Source organism: Hevea brasiliensis, chromosome 4, assembly GCF_030052815.1.
Source record: "Hevea brasiliensis isolate MT/VB/25A 57/8 chromosome 4, ASM3005281v1, whole genome shotgun sequence".
In the NCBI taxonomy this organism is placed as follows: Eukaryota; Viridiplantae; Streptophyta; class Magnoliopsida; order Malpighiales; family Euphorbiaceae; genus Hevea; species Hevea brasiliensis.
Window position 1 is genome coordinate 10,791,831 of NC_079496.1, and position 18,858 is coordinate 10,810,688.

Here is an 18,858-nt window from a genome sequence, read left to right on the forward strand (position 1 = left end):
ATAAAAATTACCTCCTAGATGATAACCACAAAAACCAAACCTAAAATGATAGATAGGTTACACTTTCCAGGTAACTTGCACTCTCCTTGAATTAAATGTATCTAATATAAACTCAACCTTATGTGAAAAATAATTTAATAACTACTAAATTAAATATTTATATCAAAACTTATATAGAATTAATTAAAAGTATACATAATAAATATACAAATCTAAATTTAAATATTTAATTATACAGTTATTTAATTTTTTCCCATTTGAAGTCAAACTTATAGTAATTATATAGTCTTTTGTTTTATATTTTTATAATATTTATTTTTATGCAAATATTTTTTTTTTTTTTGTCGAGAGAAAAACGCACACACATGATTCAGTGACGGAAATTGACGTTTGTTAAAACAATGGCAATTTTAATAAGGTTCTTGTTTCATGGTCGTAGACTATTACACCCTTTTATTTCTTTCTTTATTTTTAATTCTTAATGAGGCATAAGAGAAGTTACAAAAAGCAAATATGGGATGTTAATTAAACTAAGATACAATTAATAATTATAGAAGAGGTAAATTAGACTATGTAAATTTTATTAATTAAATTGGTTGTGGCCCTAACAAATATGGTTATGGTAATAGGGGTTACAAGGAAAATGTGTTTGGATAATGGAAGATGAGGATAAATTAGAGCAAAAAGCAAGAAGGAAAGTTGATAGAAGCTTGCCAAGGAGCAAAGAAACATCACTTCATTGGTGATGCTATTCTCCTCTTCTTAGGGTTATGCATGGTGGGTTCAATAATATGATTTGTAAGAGAGTTCGCAGGTTATTTATGTTGGGTTCAATAATAGAATTTGCAAGAGGGTGCAAAAATCAAGGGCGAATAAGCACCTAGTTGGTTGACTACCACTTCGATGCCTAAGTTAATGATGAGATCTGGACAGTATAATAGATAAGTAAAGATCGATTAGAGTATGTACTTTATGGCTCTTATATAGGCTTTCAATATAAATTACCATTGGGATTAGGAGTTTTATAATCAAATATGACTAGGAGTTTACTTCTGTTGATTGAGTCATTATACAAATGGAACTATAATAATGACGGATATTTTGAAATTTTTATCATTATAGTGATTCCAGTATAATATGTTGGACGAGTAACTACTTATTCGAGTGTCCGGATGTCATGTGATTATCTGATTCGGATTACTCATTACCCATTACTCGGTTATCTGTTACTCATTTTATATTATTTAGTGGTTATGAAATCATGATAGAAAATAATTATTTGACTTTGAATGTCGACCCTTATTAGCTCCAAAATACCATCAATCTGAAATCATGAAAGAATGGATGATGATGATGATGATACAACAGCTTATTGATTATAAATTTATACCCATATCGAATTACTAATCACTTTATCGAATCTCTTTCTAATATGAGTTCAAGTGTTCAACTAATTTGAGGAAATTGTTGAGCAAATGAAACTAATAATAGGAAATCATCAACCCAATGCAGACTAATTTTCAAAATAATTAAAACTCAGTTTAGAAAGTTGAATTAAGTAAAATGCATGTAACATGTATTCTTATATAGTCTTAAACAATTTTCTTATCTTAAGCTAACTTTTGGGGTGGAGTTAGGATCAATTCATTTTCTCTACATGATATCAAAGTTTATATTCCTCTTCAATGTTCAGGTGTGCATGACTCATTTTCTTAAAAATAATAGTTTTTCCTTTATTAATTATGATTTAATTATAGTATTATCTTTGATTATAATATTTTAGAATTATTTAAAAATTTTAAATATATCCAATTAATATAAGAAAATATGCTCCAAAATTATTTAAGGAAAAGACTTGTTCTGCGCATGCAAACTTATTTATTAATATACCTAATCATAAGTATTTGAAAAAAAAAAAAGTAAGAAAGTATAAAAAAAAATCATGTTTTTAAGTACTTTACTCTGTTCAATTTTTAACATTTGAATACTTTGAGTTTTACTTAATTACAATTTTTAAGTTAAATTATTGATTAAGACGACAATAGGTGAGATATTTGTGAAAATTACCCCATTTAAATCTAAAATTAATTAATATTTTTAAATTATAAAATTATTTCAAATTCGATTAAAATTTATTATTAAATATTCAAATCCGTTTTAAGCTAGATTATTATTATCCAAAAAATAATAAACTCATTTAATTTTCATATTTTTAATTAATAATTTACATAAAAATTTATTTTTATTAATAATTTACAATTTAAAATTTTAAGAATTTCATAAAATATTTAAATTATATTTTATTTAAAATAAATATAAATATTATTATAAAAACATATATTTTATATTTAATTAAATATTTATATAAATAAATTTTGATAACAGACACACAACATTGTAAAATTTGAATTTGTCACGATACTCTTTTTTAAACTCAAACCCAATTATATATTATCTAAATTCATATTATTAAAATTTGATTAGGTCGGATGCCTGTAAAAAAACTCGATTTATTGCCGTCTCTAATATTGATGTCATACTAAATACATAATAAAATACAATTTTTTAGTATAATTGAATTTTATTCTATTATTGTTCTAGTTTTTTAGGAAATAAAATATAAAAATAGGAGTAAGAAAAAAAATGAAAAGATAAAAAATTATAAAGAGAATGATCAAATGATAACTTTTTATAAACTTTGTTGATCAAATTATAAAAGAAAGGTTATATCTAATTAGTTTAATTTATTAATCTTAAAATTTAATTAATTTAATTTTTAAATTGAATGCAATTTAAAGAATCAAATTAACCTTTTCTCCTAATTAGTTCTTTGGGCCAGCCACCCAATTTCATGAAGTGAAAGGAAAATTGAATTCAAAACCTTTGACCAAGTAATAATATACCTTCATTATATTATTAAAAAAACACGGACACAACTAGTCCACACGTGGTTGGCTCCGATAGGGCACCATCATGCATCGCCATCATTCATAAAATTAGAATGTTACAAAAGTTCCAAAATGCCCTTACTGGTCTATTCCTTTAAGAGTAATTAAGCGTGCGTTATCTGTCATTTAGCATCTTCTGTACATATGTGGCCACAAACCCTTGCCTTCCCCTTCAGCTCTCGGTGGTCCCTTAACTGTACAGCCGACACGTAAGCTTCTCACAATGGCGGCTATTGAAAGCGGGTCCCACCTGACGTATGAAGCAATGCAATTGGTCAACAAAATGAGTGCATACGTCATCGAGCACTTCAAAGCAGAGTAGTTTTCCCGCATCGATTATTGACCGGCGATATACTGGGCCACAGCTGCTCTACCTCTACCCACTCAAATTCAAAGCATGATTGCATAGCCTCATTAACTACAGATTACAGAGTGAGTAAAATGATTTTGATCTCTTGTTCTAATCTCAACCTGCGCCTCATAAAACCCTAAGTTTTGTATGCTTTCATTGAATTTAAAGTAGCTCATTTCAATTATAGCTTGTTTTTGTGCTCTTATTAGCTCCCAATCCATGTATTTTGTTCTTTATTATCACACAAACATTGTACTCGATTTTCAGCTTGAGCTTGCTGTTTGATGTATTTATGTACGCTAAGAAACTTTGTTTACTAATCCCAATGGTTGAATTTGATAATGTTGCTCTTATGCCTGTGTTCCTTTGCAAATTTGAAGCTTAGGTTTGAACTCAGTGTAATCTTCATTTCTGAAACGTGGAAATTTGCTTTGGTGTCTATTAGAATATGAGGAAATTGTACATGGTTGGGTTGTATAATTTTTTCTTCTCTATTTATTTGTGTTCTTATGCAGGACCGTTGACTGAATTTACTATTCCAACTATGGTTGAATCTGTGTCATTTTTAGGAAATTCTGTACCTATTGAAAATGGTGTTAATCATGTTAAATTGCTTCCTGCATCTAATGATGATCATGGGGGTGTAATAGTCGACATGAAGGAGCCTGTGGAACCTGACATCTTTCTTGCCATGCTCAGAGCTTCAATATCACTGTGGAGGCAACAGGTGTTTGTTGCTCTAGTACAACTTTCTCTAAACATGGCTATGAGTTAATGTGTTAACTGGATATATCTTTTTTTGTGCTTAATTAGATATTTACTAATTTACTAGGCAGTTTGAATTGATAGCTAATTGTTATAGTACTGAAATGCCTTTTAGTTTACTTTTTGCAGGGGAAGAGGGGAGTTTGGATTAAGTTGCCCATTAAACTTGTAAATCTTGTAGAAACTGCAGTCAAGGTAATCATTTTCTGCTTCTGTGAAATAAAGCGGCAACAATAAGTAAGGGTTAATGCCCATATGATTATCCAGTTATTCCCTAATTATGATCCCTTAAAATGAGTCAATCATATGCATTTTCCATGGATAAAACGTTTAGGTGTAGGAATGCTTACCCTACAATTTTATCCTGCAAAATGTTTTAATGAGCCCATCTTGTTGTATTTATGATGCAATAGATGCATTATTTTCCTAAATCAATTGGGGTAGGGTTGGATATATTCATTCTAGAATCAAAATGACAACTTTACCTTTTCATTTCCCTGTGAAATTTTGTATGGATGATTCCTCTTTTGGTGATAGAGACATGAAGTTCGCATTAAGCATCCTTTAATGTTTTTTTTTTTATAAATTGTCTTATTGTACTGATTACAGGAAGGATTCTGGTACCACCATGCTGAGCCAAGTTACCTCATGCTTGTTTACTGGATTCCTGAAACTGCAAGTACAATCCCTGCAAATGCATCACACAGAGTAGGCGTTGGTGCTATTGTCTTTAATGACAAAAGAGAGGTATTTTCCATAACCTCGTTTCTGCTTGCTCTGATTCTGCTTTGCTTTTATTTTAGGTCACTTTTCTTATTCCTAATCTCTTTAAAACAGATATGTTAATTTTCTTTGCTTTCATCATTCCTCTCCTCCAAAAGATGAGTCTTCAATTGATGTAAACAAAGGTCTTAGTTGATTTCATCCCTTCCCCCATGTGTTTGCTTTCTAACTTAAAAGAAGGAATCTTTTTTATTTCATTTTAGTCTCATCTGGGTTTGGCATTTATTGAGTAGACAGTTCTCTATAAATTCTTGCAATCGCGAAAATAAATTTATTTTCTTTCATATCACTATGGATTCTGAAGAATTAGTTAAGGATTGCCAAGGATTTGTATATTAGTCGCGGTGAAAAGATTATCTGGCCAAAAGTTCACATGTTTAGCTGTAAGTTCACATGTTTTGTGTTCCAATACTTCATGATATGAACTATTTTGGATTTCAGAATATAAACAAAAATTTTCCATGAAAATTGCTGCTATGGGATCATCTAAATTGGTTTGGTATCATCTTTAACACACTCTCACACATAGTTTGTTGATCCTAAATTGGAATCCTCTTGGCTGTTAAGTTCTTGTTTTTGACGCACATACATATATTGCTGGTCTTTAATAGGAATCCTCTTGGTTGTTAGGTGCTTGTTGTGCAGGAAAAAAGTGGCAGATTTCGAGGAACAGGGGTGTGGAAAATTCCCACTGGAGTTGTCGATGAGGTACATGCCTATTGCCTACAGTGAGGAGTTGTTCATTTGTTGACTAATCATTTCACTATTAATTATTTATATGAGCTCTTCAACATATAGGGTGAGGATGTCTTCATGGCAGCTGTGAGAGAAGTAAAAGAAGAGACAGGAGTAAGTGATACATATATTATGATAGACTGATAGATGAATCCATAGTTCTAAAGACACATGTTTTTGTTGCTCAGATTGACACAGATTTTCAGGAAATTTTGGCATTCAGGTGTGTAAGAAAATGCCTTATATATATATACATTAAATCTTTTAACATGTCTAGATATGTTTTGTGTTTGAATGATATTTTATATGCACCTGATGCTTTTAAGAACATCATTTCTATATCTAGTTTGACTAGAAATGGCTATGAATTTCAGTTCACAGGTAATGATTGCAATATTTATTTTGGAAATAAATATATTGGCTCGGGTTATATGCATGATGGTCTTTATTATTTGGATAATAATGACAAACACAAATTGAATGCAAGTGATCTAAATGAATACAATGCCATGGTGAAAATCAACTCAAGTTCAAAATATATTTGGCACTTAAGATTATATATATATATATATATATATATATATATATATTCTGGTAGCATTTCAACTACTGAAGTGTTAAATAAGGATTTGTTGACTTCAATCAATTTGATGCCTTAACATTTTTCTTACATTTTCATGTTGCCTCAACTTACAGACAGTCACACAAATCATTCTTTGGGAAGTCGGATTTATTCTTCTTGTGCTTCCTGCGTCCCTTATCTTTTGACATCCAAAAGCAGGAACTAGAGATTGAAGCAGCCCAGGTAATTTCCGGCAGTAGCATGAGGCACTACCTCTTAAGTGATTCTGTTTTTTATTTGTTTATAACACCAAAATTGCTAGTATTTACTGCTTTGCATAAATTCAGTCCTTTTTTAATACAAGATGACAAACACCTGAAACCAATCAATCTATCATTTGCTTTATGTCTAAGCCAATCTGCTAGCTTCAAATTAATGAATTTGACAATGAAAAAATTGACAGGAAATATATGATAATTGTACACATCAGAGCAACTATTACTACTTGTATCTCATCCATGACATGTTTTGGGGTTAAGGTCTGCCATTTGTTGTTTTCCTCTGGTGTTGAATACTTGTCATTTCTGAGTTTCCACCGGAAGATCCTTGAGCAGTACTGAATCGTGTTAGCCTTATTGGTAGGGACTGCAGGTTAATGTCATAGATGTGACAATTAAGGTCTGCCATTTGTTCTTTTCTATGAAATTGATTATTGATTAATTAGTACTCAATTGCGCCAAACGGCCAACGATGCGCTCTTCTTTGACCGGGTTGCTGTTGATTTTACTTATGGAACATAGGAGAGGATTTACAATTTTTTCTCCCCAAAAAATTCCCGAGTCCAGTCACCAGTGATTGCTAACTTTATATTCATGCCATTCCATACTAAGCATTCCTTATTTTGTGTTATCTTGAAGAATCTGGGTTTAATAACAGAGATTGCAATAGCTCATTGAGATGTTGATTTTTGCCATAGTGGATACCATTTGAGGAATATGCAGCTCAACCTTTTGCCCAGAAGCATGAACTTTTCAAGTATATTGCAGACTTATGCTTAGCAAAAGTGGACAGAACTTATGCTGGATTTTCTCCACTGCCTATAACATCAATTTTTAGTGACCAGATAAGTTACTTATATTCAAACGTACGAGATTTGAAGCAGTCAAGTTCTGCTGATCGCCAATAGAAACGGGCTTCTATTGTTGTACCATCTGTTGTATAACTATATTATTTTATTTATTAATGTTTCTCGTGCACTTCAATAAGAAAAAACACAATACTTGAAATGTAACAAATTCCAAGGTTACTAATGCTCATCTGAAGATGGCCATATCGTGAAAATAAAGATACTAAACGTTAAATATACTGGAAAAATGCCTGACTGGGTACATTTTATCTAATAGTTTGCTGTAAAAAAACAATATGTTATTTTTTTTTTATTAATTGTTCCTGTAATGAAAGAATGTGATTGTCTTCTGTAAAAAGTATTTGATCACCTTTCCTTCATTTATTCATCTATTTCTTATTTTGTCTTTTTCTATGACATCTTTGCACATGTATACTATGCTTCACATCTATGCATGTCACTTTTTCTTTTTTGTTTTTTTCTGTTCTATATTAGATATTGGGTAGGCATTTAAATTACAAATTGATTTGTTTTGGAAGATTTCTCTGAGATGCAACTATAGTCATTCATATGCATTTTATTGCATGGTGAAGTTGATATCTCAGACCAAATTTCCAACTAATCAAGGTGGATGTTAGATACTACAAGTGGTATCTTGTATCAATATGCATGTCCATAACATTGTTGCTTTGCACATTTCATGCATATGACTTATCACGTGCCTGCGCCTGTGGATGTGTTCTAGTACGTTAAGCTTGTAGACCACCACTACACAAGCATGACAGGTGGTTTGCCATGTGGCACAAATTTCGAAGCATGAAAGAAGAAGAAAGATGCAAACCGCATTAGATAGCCTCTGATTATAAGTCTCAAATGGAGTTGTAGTGATTTCTGCAACTCATAAACTCAGTGATTGTCAACTCATATCTACAAAGTCATTTAACATTTCTGGTTCCTTGTGATTTTTTCCTTGTGTGTGTGGTTTGTCGAGTAAAGAAAAATATGTTACCTACAAATTTTGCTTTCCTTTTAGCACTTTGGCTTTCAGCCTTCTTTCTTGAGCACGCAGAGTTAAGGAAACTCTCTCCTGAAATCTACCGAACATCAACTGGTTGTACGAATTGCATGCTTTGTCAATACCCATGTCATCCTCTTGCTCCACCACCCCCATCGCTTCCCAACAACCCACCATATGGAATACCACCTCCACCATATCCAATTTCTGGTTATCCTCCTTATGGAACTCCGCCATCTCAAGTCGATTGCACACAATTTCCAGACCAGTGCTGCCTTCACCCCCCACCATATCCTCTTGGATATCAGCCCTACGAGAACTATGCTGCTTTCTGCTCTCCTTTTTTTTTCATATTAGTTGTGTCATTGGTATTCTCCATTACAGTTATGCTCTAGGTTTATATGCTTTATCATTCCCCCAGGTTTCATTGTCTAGGACTGTCTAGCCTATCAAACTGTGATTTGTAGTAAAGCCTTTGTTTCAGCACCATATTACTTGTTTTCAGTGTTCGACATGTAAGCAGTTATCCTGTTCGGTGTTAGGTTTCATTATTAAGGAGTACATAAAACTGTGTGTGGTTTGTAATGATAAAGCCTTGCTATTGATGGCACTGCTCTTTCTTCTTCGTCTTATTGTTATTATTATTGTTAGTGTTCACTGTTAAACGTATAGAATTGCACTCTTACTTTTGAACAGCTGGATGGATGGGATAAGTGCCTAGTCTGCCATATTAGAATTGAAGGAAATTCTTTGATTATTTCGTAGATAATTACTATTAGATCAATTAATAATGAATTACTTAATGATAAAAATAATAAAATATAAAAGAAAAGATAAAAATATAAAATAAGCACAGAAGTCACTTGGCATAGTTTCTCTGCCTAATTTTAGAGTGCAGTCATGGTCGAAGAGATTATGGTGGTGGTTTGCGAGACAAAAGGGCTATTGTAGGTGACTCAGTGCCAAGCAGAAAAAGGTTCGTCCTAACTCCCACCTGTCATTGTCTATGATGTTTATCTTTTACTGTATCTAATATGCTTTCTCTTACGTCCGCACCATCTTGATGACAAGTATATTACCATCATAAAGGAAGGCTTATCCCTTTGCATGTGAGCACACCGAGACGAAGCAATTGTTGGGTAGCATTTCCAGGGTAAATATTTGTCCTTTTCTGCAAGTTCATGTGTGTTTCAGGCTTGGCAAATACATTCGAGGCTCCTAGGGATTGTCGAATTTGAGCTTGAGTAACTTGTTTTATCCTTTGCAATATATATTTTGAAGGTGCTAAGAACAAAAGTGATGAAATAACCTTTACAAATTACAGCTGCTTTTTGTCCTAATTGACACGCACACTCTAAGATTATCAATGATGATATCAATCATGCCTAAAAACTTTTCACGAATGGATTTTTTTTTTATTGAATAATTTTGGGTGCATTTTTTTTTCTTTATTTTTTTATAATTAGTAAAAGATTCTGTATGTATGTGAATATGTTGAGTGTATTGAATAACCTCCCGAGGGCATATATCTGAGGACAGGAAATTTTCAATAGAAAATTCATTTTTTTAATTTTTCTTATTTTCTACGTGGTGGGGTGTAATGTTGATCTTAATTTTGGGGAGGGGGGAGATTCTTATTGGCAAGGAACCTGTTGTGACAGAAAATATGAAGAATAGAATATAGAGAATGAAACACAACAATCAGTCAGATTTCATTAAGGATCAAGAATGAATCTGTATAGAGTTGGTTACAACTTTATATTTGATTATATCTAACAAACTACCCTTGCAACTTGCTACTGAACTAACAGAATACCCGACACTCGTAACAACTCTTCAATAGCTGTTGGACATTCGTTTTACTTGACAAATGCACCGCTTTACATATTGTATCACAACAATACCCACCCCTCGAAAGACTCCTTGTCCTCAAGGAGCAAAGTCTGGAAATCTAGTTTGAATTTCATGAGCAAAGACCCAAGTTCAATCTGCTGGAGAAGCTCTCCATTGAATCAACTTTGCTGCCTTATTATTTTTTCTTTTAGCAATCCTCTTATCCAAAAAAAAAAAAAAAAAGCTTGAACACCAACAAAAGCAAAAGCAAACTAACGCCAACTTAAAAGACAGTAAAAGCAAGCTCCCATTAGAACACCAACAACAATCTCCTGCAATTTTCATTTTACATCGATTTTTCTCAAATGTCCTTGTCCCTTACCAGTTACACCCACCCCCTTGTCATTCTGTTTCTTCATTTGACACTGAATCCTTTCGAAATAATACTTTTCCAATTCCAAGCTAAAAAAGAACCATATGTCTGCACCATGAAAAATGAATTGAGAAGCCAATTCATGTAGGAAGATCTTTTCTTTAATTACAAGACCCAATCTTTCGTCCTTAATAGCAACAATAATTTGCGTTCTTGAAAGATTTTTCTCAATTACAAGAACCAGAGTATCTGTAATATCATTGTCTTCTTGAAAAGCTTCATCTTCCATAATCTTGCACTTATCCAAGATTTCAGTGCATTCTTTAAATCTCTTTCTATTGGACCATGACAGCCCTACAACATCTGCACTACCTTCTTTCCATTTGAAGGGTTCCAAAAACTGGCTGCACACTTGTTGAACCTCTTCTTCAATGGCAGAAACATTTTATTGAATTGTGTTATCAAATATTTGAAATCTTACATTTATCTGTTGATTAAACTCTTTTATCCTTTGTTGGTCTTCTTCTAAAACTGTCTCAAACTTCTTTTGATTCTCTTTAGCATCAATATCTTCTTCATCATTTGTATCTTAAATCTGTTTATCCTCTTCAACATAATTCCCAAAACTAGCCTCCAATGCACTAACATATTCATCCCAATTCACATTCACTTCGCTACCTTTCACAAACTCTTGGTGCCATTTGATAGCTCGCCCTTCTAGATGTAAAGCAACAATCTTAACTCTCTTCTCATACTCAATCCTACCCACTTCAAAGAAATATTCTGCTCTTAATAATCAACCCTCCAGACCCTCTCCACTAAAATGGGGAAATTCCAATTTAGCAGAACTATTCCAAGAATTAGCACTTACAGTATTATTCGCAATTGGCACCTGTTCATCCCAATGCCTTCTTTCCACTGTCTCCACATCCTAACAATTCAACCCAATGATTAAAGACTTGAATTCATCCATTATTCCCTGAAACTTTGCTTCTTGGCCTACCAACATCTCTTGTAATCTTGCCTCTTGTCTATGCTCAGCTTCTATCACCATAGAAGCTAGCTCCTTCCGTCACTATTGGGATTGCGTCTCCACCCCTGCCATGGCCGTGGACTACCGCTCTGATACCAATGTTGTGACAGAAAATAGGAATAATATAATACAGAGAATAACACTCAACAATCAGTAAGATTTCATTAAGAGTCAAGAATGAATATGTATAGAGTTGGTTACAACTTTATATCTGATCATATCTAAAAACCTCAAAACAACTTCTTCCCTTTCCCTCTCCTATAACAAATTACCCTTGCAACTTGCTACTAAACTAAGAGAATACCCGACACCCATAACAACTCTTCAACAACCGTTGGACATTTGTTTTACCTGACAAACGCACGTTTCAAATATTGTATCACAACAGAACCACTGCCCCAGAATTGGAATTCCACCTCCGACACTGCATTGATCCCTGCTCATGTTCTCAATTCTCTTCGATTCATTGTGGGTTGTTAGAATTCCTCACTACATTAAATTGAGCAAACCAGATGATGCTACTTTACCCTTGTTATCATGTGAACGTTCACAAAAGATGTGTGATAAGACTCGTTAGAGGGTGGTGGTCCGTATTTGCAAAACATGCATCCCTAATATTTTTGAAATCAAATTTAGATTAATGAAATCATAATAAAGATGATGCTGTAGTCTTTTCTCACAACAGAAGCTAGGAAATATTTTGGATTTTTAACTTACAAAACTACTAGTCAGAAAATTATTGTCAAGTTATTTGAATATGAATCTCATTGAAATAGAAGACAACATAAAATTCAAGTTACATTTCTTGCATCTTAAATCTTCTAAAATAGAAAGGACATAATTAGACATATCAAATTTAATTTTTAATTAATTTTTAATACTCAAATTAAGAATTTTTCTCAACAATTGCTCTAATTATAATGCCAAACAGAAGCTACATCGGTTGGCAACTTCCATTTCAATCATTGACAAATCAACAAGGCAGACAAAATGAATGAATGCTAAATATAATATGAATAATCAATTAAGAGGGGCAGGCATTGCAAAGCACTGAAGTACAATGGCAAGTCCGGCTCGGTTTAGAGATATCTAACATTTCCATAACAAATCAAATTCCTTATCGTGTAGCAAATCAAGGAATTAAAGATTGCACACAATAGTTTTATATTACAATGCCAAAATCTTCCTGATTAGTGACCATAACAATGTGTATCAATAGATCTACAACATCTGTTACAAAATACAAATCACAAACCTCTGAAAATCCTCTTGGAAAAAAAAAAACCACACACTAAAAATAATTTAAAGAAAAAAAAAAAGAGAAGAAAAAAGAGTAAACATATCCTCACTGAGTAATAAATTAGCCCATTAAGGGCCTGACTTATTCCCCACAAACTTGGTGAAAAGGAATATTGAAAAACTTACAGCATCAAAAGCCCTAACCACAAACTTAACACCACAGCAACAAGTCTTCCACCATCAAATCTCACACCAGCATTTTCATCAGCTGCTTGATCAGCTGGGTCATCAGCCGGTGCATCTGCTGGTGAGTCTGATGGTGCTGAAGACAGGTCCTTGCTCTTACTAGATTTTGGTGCATCTGCGGCTTTCTCTGGGGCAGGTGCTGGAGCAGGAGTTGGTGCTTCTGCCTTGAACAGCTCTTTAGGCAACAAAACCTTGTTAATGGTAAATACAGCAACTGGCTGCTCATCTATCAAAGTCCCAATAATTTTTGCTGTGGTACTCCTTGTCTTCAATGTCACATCCTCACCATCATTTTGCACTGTGAAATCAAACTTGTTTGCCCCATCAGTAGCCAGAGTGTTCATGAGACCATTGTTGGATTTTAGCATGGATAGAGATTGATAGACAGGTACACCAAAGAATTCAAGTAATGATGTTTTGCCTGCTGCTGTTAAGTTCTTGAATTTGGGTAGGAAAGCTTTGAATGGATCATCAAGAGGGCAAAACACTGTTAATCCTCCATCAAGATTGTCCTGGAAATTACAACATATTAACACTTTAAATTAATTATTGTTATAATTCTACTATTAATCAACATGTAGTTCCCAATAAGTATAAAATGAGGTGGTAACCTAGGGAAGAGAGATGCAAAGAATTATGCCTTATTGCTTGATTATGCCTTGCATTTTAAGGCAGAACTTCACCATTAAACTATTTATCTAATGAAAAAATAATTTAAATGATTTATCAATTCTATAATATATTTGCGGGAGAAAAGCACCTAAATCTTCATGTAAAAAGCTCATTTACCTCTATGGCTTGAAGCCTACCTACCTATAATCTTCATTTCTATCATCCAAGACACAAGCTAGACACAGGCGGGGCGCTTTTTTTTTTTTTTTAATAAGCAAAATAATTTTTATTAAGAGAAATGGACCAAGTACATGGAAAAACCACCTGAAAGGTTGACAATTGATCAAACAAAAGGACTTGAAATGCAGCAACCAAACAAGCAGCTTACAAAATGGAAGCCAAACAAAGGAAATAAGCTAGCAATACCCAATAAACAGGGACTAAAATTCTAAGGAAACTAGGCAGCAGCAAAACAAAGAAATCCAAAGTTGACAATCCAAAGCAACCTCCACCATAGCAAGCAGAGACATCAAATATTCAGCAGCAAAGAAGGGCAGCAAACAAGAAGCCAAAAATGTGTAAATATTATCGCCTTTTCTCTCCTTTAAGCTCGAGTGATTTACATCGTGAAATGCTTAATTTCTGGTCATATTTTTGTCTTATTTTATGGACCAATTACTAGAGAGTTCCAATAAATCCGTTCCTCATTTTTGTCCCCATATGATAGAGTAGAGATGTATGCAATGCAATGGCATTAATGGCACTTGTCCCAACTCCAAATTTGCTACCGTCCAAATATTTGGAATCATCCTAAAGTATAATTTATTCAAATTTATTTTTCAAAAACTAGGAATTTTTTTTTTAAGAACATAAGGCGATTCAGGGATTGAACTGAACCTCCTATATACAGATAATTGAAATATTAACCAAATTACACATCTATAACATTCTTTAAAACTTGAATGATGCAATTTTCTCTCATAAAGCAAAAGGGTCAAAAAAAAAAAAATGCAAATACCATTGAACTAATAGTTCAGTAGTTTAGCAGCAAACACAAAGTTTAAGGACCTGATAACCCCTTCCTTGGAAAACCATGATCACAATTTTACTCTTACATCAAAAGGCAAAAGTTTTCACCAGATTTAGCGCAGCAGTATTGGGTTGTCTAGACGTTTGAAGGTTATATCAAAAGGTAAAAGTTTTCACTAATGAGTTCAGTCAAAATCAAATGATGTTAAAAAATAAAGCAAAGGTTTTTCAAATTTCAACCAACTTACAAGGAATGCAGCTAATTATACCAATGCAAAATTTAGGCCCAGCCCAACCCACAAGATCATACAAAACAATAACAAGAATTCTAGATCCATCATCACATTTAACGCTAATTTAATCATTCAATACCCAGTGAGAAGATTAAACATGATATTGAAGGCAAAAAAATGTAATATTCAACAAAAAAAAATTAGGAAAAAACAATTGTTAACCTGATATGTCTTTGAAGCTTCATGATTTGCCAGTAAAGTATCAGCGAAAACCTTACAACCATGAGCCGACATTATGTCAGTCAAGTTCATCTGGCTCGGTCCCGGCGTCGGAGCCTCTGCCACGTCCGACGGCAAAACCTTGCTGATCTGTATAACCGAAATGTTATAAGGCACTTCCTCCAAAGATTTCACAAAGTACACATCAAGACTCCCTCCGTTGTCCTCCGGTCCTAATGCCACTTTCCCTCCCTTCATATCAGTGATGTTAACGAACCCCGAAGATCCCGGCGCAGATCCCGTGGCCTGGAACATGGTGGCTGCCAGTGCTGTGCCGTTTGTTATTTGGTGGAGCTTCTTGGCGCCGAAGTAGTCTAAGAGAACGTGGAGGGAAAGAATGTTCTTAATTGTGTAGATGGAAGGGTGCTTGGAGAGAAGCTCTGACATGGCAGTGTTGTCGACTGCGCAGACGGTGATGGTTGTGCGGCGGTTGATCTCGGCGGCCAGGTGTGTTATGGTTAGGTAGTGGTTGAAGGTGGAGAAAGCAGGGTGCTTGGCCAGTAGGCGCGTGATGTTGTGCGCGTTGGTGAGTGTGGCGGCAGATGAGAACAGTAACAGTAGAGAGACGACGGTGGAGAGCCGCATTGTGGCGGTTCTGTGCTAAAGAGAGGGAGAGACAGTTGAGTGTGTTGTGGTGGCAGAGAATAGAGGACAGTTAGAGCTGTTGGAGTGATTTGGGAGTGGAGCGGTGGAAGTCTATAGAGTCCCAAGTTTGCGGAAATGGGCTTCGACTTTCGCTTTTTTACGGGACAAGCCATCCTCTCTGTTGTTAAAAAAGTTTCAATAGGAAAATTCACAATTTCCTTACTTTATATTACATTTTAATTTTTAAAATTTAAAATATTAATTATTTAATTTTTAAATTTAATTTTATATTATAATTTAATTTTAAAATTTTTAAAAAATAATTATTTAATCTTTAAATTTTTTACTATTTCATATATAAAATACTTTAATATTTTTATAAATGAATCAAATTATTATAAATATTAAAATTATAATGATTAAATTATTTTATATATTAAAAATTAATAATTAAATAATTAATTTTTTAAAATTTAATAATTAAAATATAATATAGAGTTTAAATTTAAAAATCAAAATGAAAATTTTTCTTCAAATTTTTTAATACAATTAATTCGGATTAAAATTAAAAATTTATTGTGTCAGTTCTTAAAATAATTTTATATAATATGAAATTAATTTTTTTTTACTTAAATCACTAATCCAATAAATTTAATGTTGAAGTAGTAATTTAATGATTAAATTTTATTTCAAAATAATCGTTATTTTTGAAAATTTCCCCATTAATTATATTGGAGATATGAAGAGAGTTATGTGATTATTTTACCATAAAGCATCTATATGTCAAAGGGACCAATCCATTTTGTGCAAGCATTTACACTTTAGATTAACAATTTTTTATTTTTAAATATTTTAAAAAAAATTAGTATAATTAATTATTTTCGTCAGCCAGGGCTCTGCCCTTGGCTACTTTCCCCTAATTTTTTTAGGCGTATTAGAATTAAAATTATTAAAATTAGTATTGTAATCAAAATTGAATTAGTAAATTTTTATTTAAATTTGATTAATTATAAAATTGAAGTGAAATTTACATTGTAAGTATTTGGTTTACATATATAAGTTATAGAATCGAAATTAAATATATTTTATAGTCAATGAAGATCAACTTAAAATTTTATTTTTATATTTTTAATTTTAATTAATACATGAAAATATAAAATAATATTTTTTTATTTTTTTATTTAAATTAATTATAATTATAAGTCTTTAATTTTTTAAAATTATAAGTAAAAATAAAAATAATATATTTAACCTTTTTACTTTCAATAATTAAAGTTAATTATATTCAAAAATTTTTATTTTAATTAATTAAATGAAAAATATAAAGTTTATATTTTTTTTACTGTGTTTCATTTCAATTAGATATAATTTATTATAGTTATAATTTTAATTTTTAATTATTTATATAAAAATATAAAAACAATAATTTTATATTTAATTATTATTTTAAATTTTAATTAATTATTACAATTATTATAATTATAATTTTTAAATATTTATTTAAAATATAAAAATATTTTAATTACTATAATTATTTTAAGGCTTGGTTGTACCGCTTTATCAATCTATGAATTATCTTAAAGAAAATTTACTGTTAATATATAAAATAACTAATAAAAATATATAAATTTTTATTTATTTTGTTATTAAAATAGATATATAATTATTAATTTATTATGTAATATATATAAAAATTAAAATATAATTATTTTTATCTTTAAAAATATAATTAATTTAAAGACATATAAATTGTAATTAATAAATTTTAAAAAATAATATAATCTAAATAAAAAAATAAAATCAATTCAGCTTCTAATGAGAAAAACTCTTCATTTCATAGTTGATATAAATAGTAATTAATAAAAATTGTATAATTAATAAATTTTTATTTCTTATATTATATAAATTTTTATTTTCTTAACTCATGAGTAAAATTATAATTTTATTATTTATAAAATAATTTTTTTTATATTTTTCTTTCTTTATCTAAATATAAGAGAAAAAAATATTTTTTTTATAATTAATATTATTAATATTTTTTTTTATTTTTCTTTCCCCAATCCAAACACAATGTCAGTGATGGAAAGAAAGATCAAATTGACCACTGTAAACTATTAATGAGGACCAATTTTGAATTTGCCAAGTACCAAACTTGATCCGTTTTAAAACTTAAACGGATCTCCGGCCAGGTTTACTCATATTTATGTAATCTATTGTCTCGTCACACACGCTAAGGCCAAAATTAGAGAATAATAATAAATAAAAGCTGCAATAAGTGCAGGCGTTGCATGGAAAGGCGGGTACAAACTTCCAGAACGGTGGTTTGAGTAAAGAAGCATCTGCGATGTGCCAACACGTCACGTGCTCTCTTAGAATCGCTTCTTCCCAAGTTAAGGTACTAAAGAAAGTTGTCTATACATGTTTGGCATGATAGACCCCACCTTTTTACAGTGGATCCTCACGCACTGGAAATGTCCCATTCATTTAAAGATTTGTTGCAGCTGGAGTAGGACCCATGTATTGTTTCTGAATTATATGGTGCCTATGGCTGCACTGTATTTATCATAATCCACCAATCATTTCTTGTCATATTGTTGACCGTCACTAACGACTTACTAACCAAAATCATGATATGATAGACCTCCGAGCAGGGTATTTTCGTAGTTTGAGGAAGTGAAAAACAGTGAGGCCCAAACGCAGAGCTGCCGGTTACGATGTGTCCTCCAAAAAAACTGCTGGGCTGGCAGAGACACGCGAGGGACGACACGTGGACGGTCAGAGATCAGCAGAATCTCCACCGACAATCTTAGTTGGATCCCACTTTTTTATTTTTGCTTTTGCTGTTCTCTCTCCTAATCTATTGGCCTCTGTCACCTTGATGCGGTTGGCCTGGTAAGGCTTTATCTGTTTCTTTAGCCACGCATTAAAATATAATAAAAATTATAATAACTGCAGTACACATCTGGAGTTATGGTCAAAGATTTTGTGTAATAAATCATTGCAAGAATTGAAAAACTGCAGTACACATCTGAGTTATGGTCAATCTCACCCTACTTACCCTCACATGGTTGTGTACTAATACAATTCTATATACAAACATCAAGAAATTA

The 18,858-nt window shown here is 32.1% G+C and overlaps 2 protein-coding genes across 4 annotated transcripts; one reads left to right on the forward strand and one right to left on the reverse strand.

Moving 5' to 3' along the window:
- The first annotated feature begins 3,231 nt into the window (after positions 1-3,231).
- On the forward strand, positions 3,232-8,911 carry LOC110645057 (nudix hydrolase 2). 3 transcript variants are annotated; one of them, XM_058145309.1, is made up of 9 exons: positions 3,232-3,380; positions 3,816-4,027; positions 4,195-4,260; positions 4,675-4,812; positions 5,479-5,556; positions 5,647-5,697; positions 5,772-5,806; positions 6,280-6,388; positions 7,122-8,911. In XM_058145309.1, the coding sequence occupies exons 2-9, from the start codon at positions 3,845-3,847 to the stop codon at positions 7,329-7,331; spliced, it is 870 nt and encodes a 289-aa protein (XP_058001292.1). In that variant the 5' UTR covers positions 3,232-3,380; positions 3,816-3,844; the 3' UTR covers positions 7,332-8,911. The 3 variants fall into 3 exon arrangements, with proteins under 3 accessions (XP_058001292.1, XP_058001290.1, XP_021653753.2); XM_058145307.1 differs by having other exon boundaries at positions 6,280-8,911; XM_021798061.2 differs by lacking the exon at positions 3,232-3,380 and having other exon boundaries at positions 3,805-4,027.
- Positions 8,912-12,672: 3,761 nt separating this feature from the next.
- LOC110645056 (fasciclin-like arabinogalactan protein 1) lies at positions 12,673-15,894 on the reverse strand. Its single transcript, XM_021798060.2, has 2 exons — positions 15,107-15,894; positions 12,673-13,522 (listed from the first exon to the last, which is right to left on the reverse strand). Exons 1-2 carry the CDS (start codon positions 15,746-15,748, stop codon positions 12,947-12,949), a joined length of 1,218 nt encoding a protein of 405 aa, XP_021653752.2. The 5' UTR covers positions 15,749-15,894; the 3' UTR covers positions 12,673-12,946.
- Positions 15,895-18,858: the final 2,964 nt, after the last annotated feature.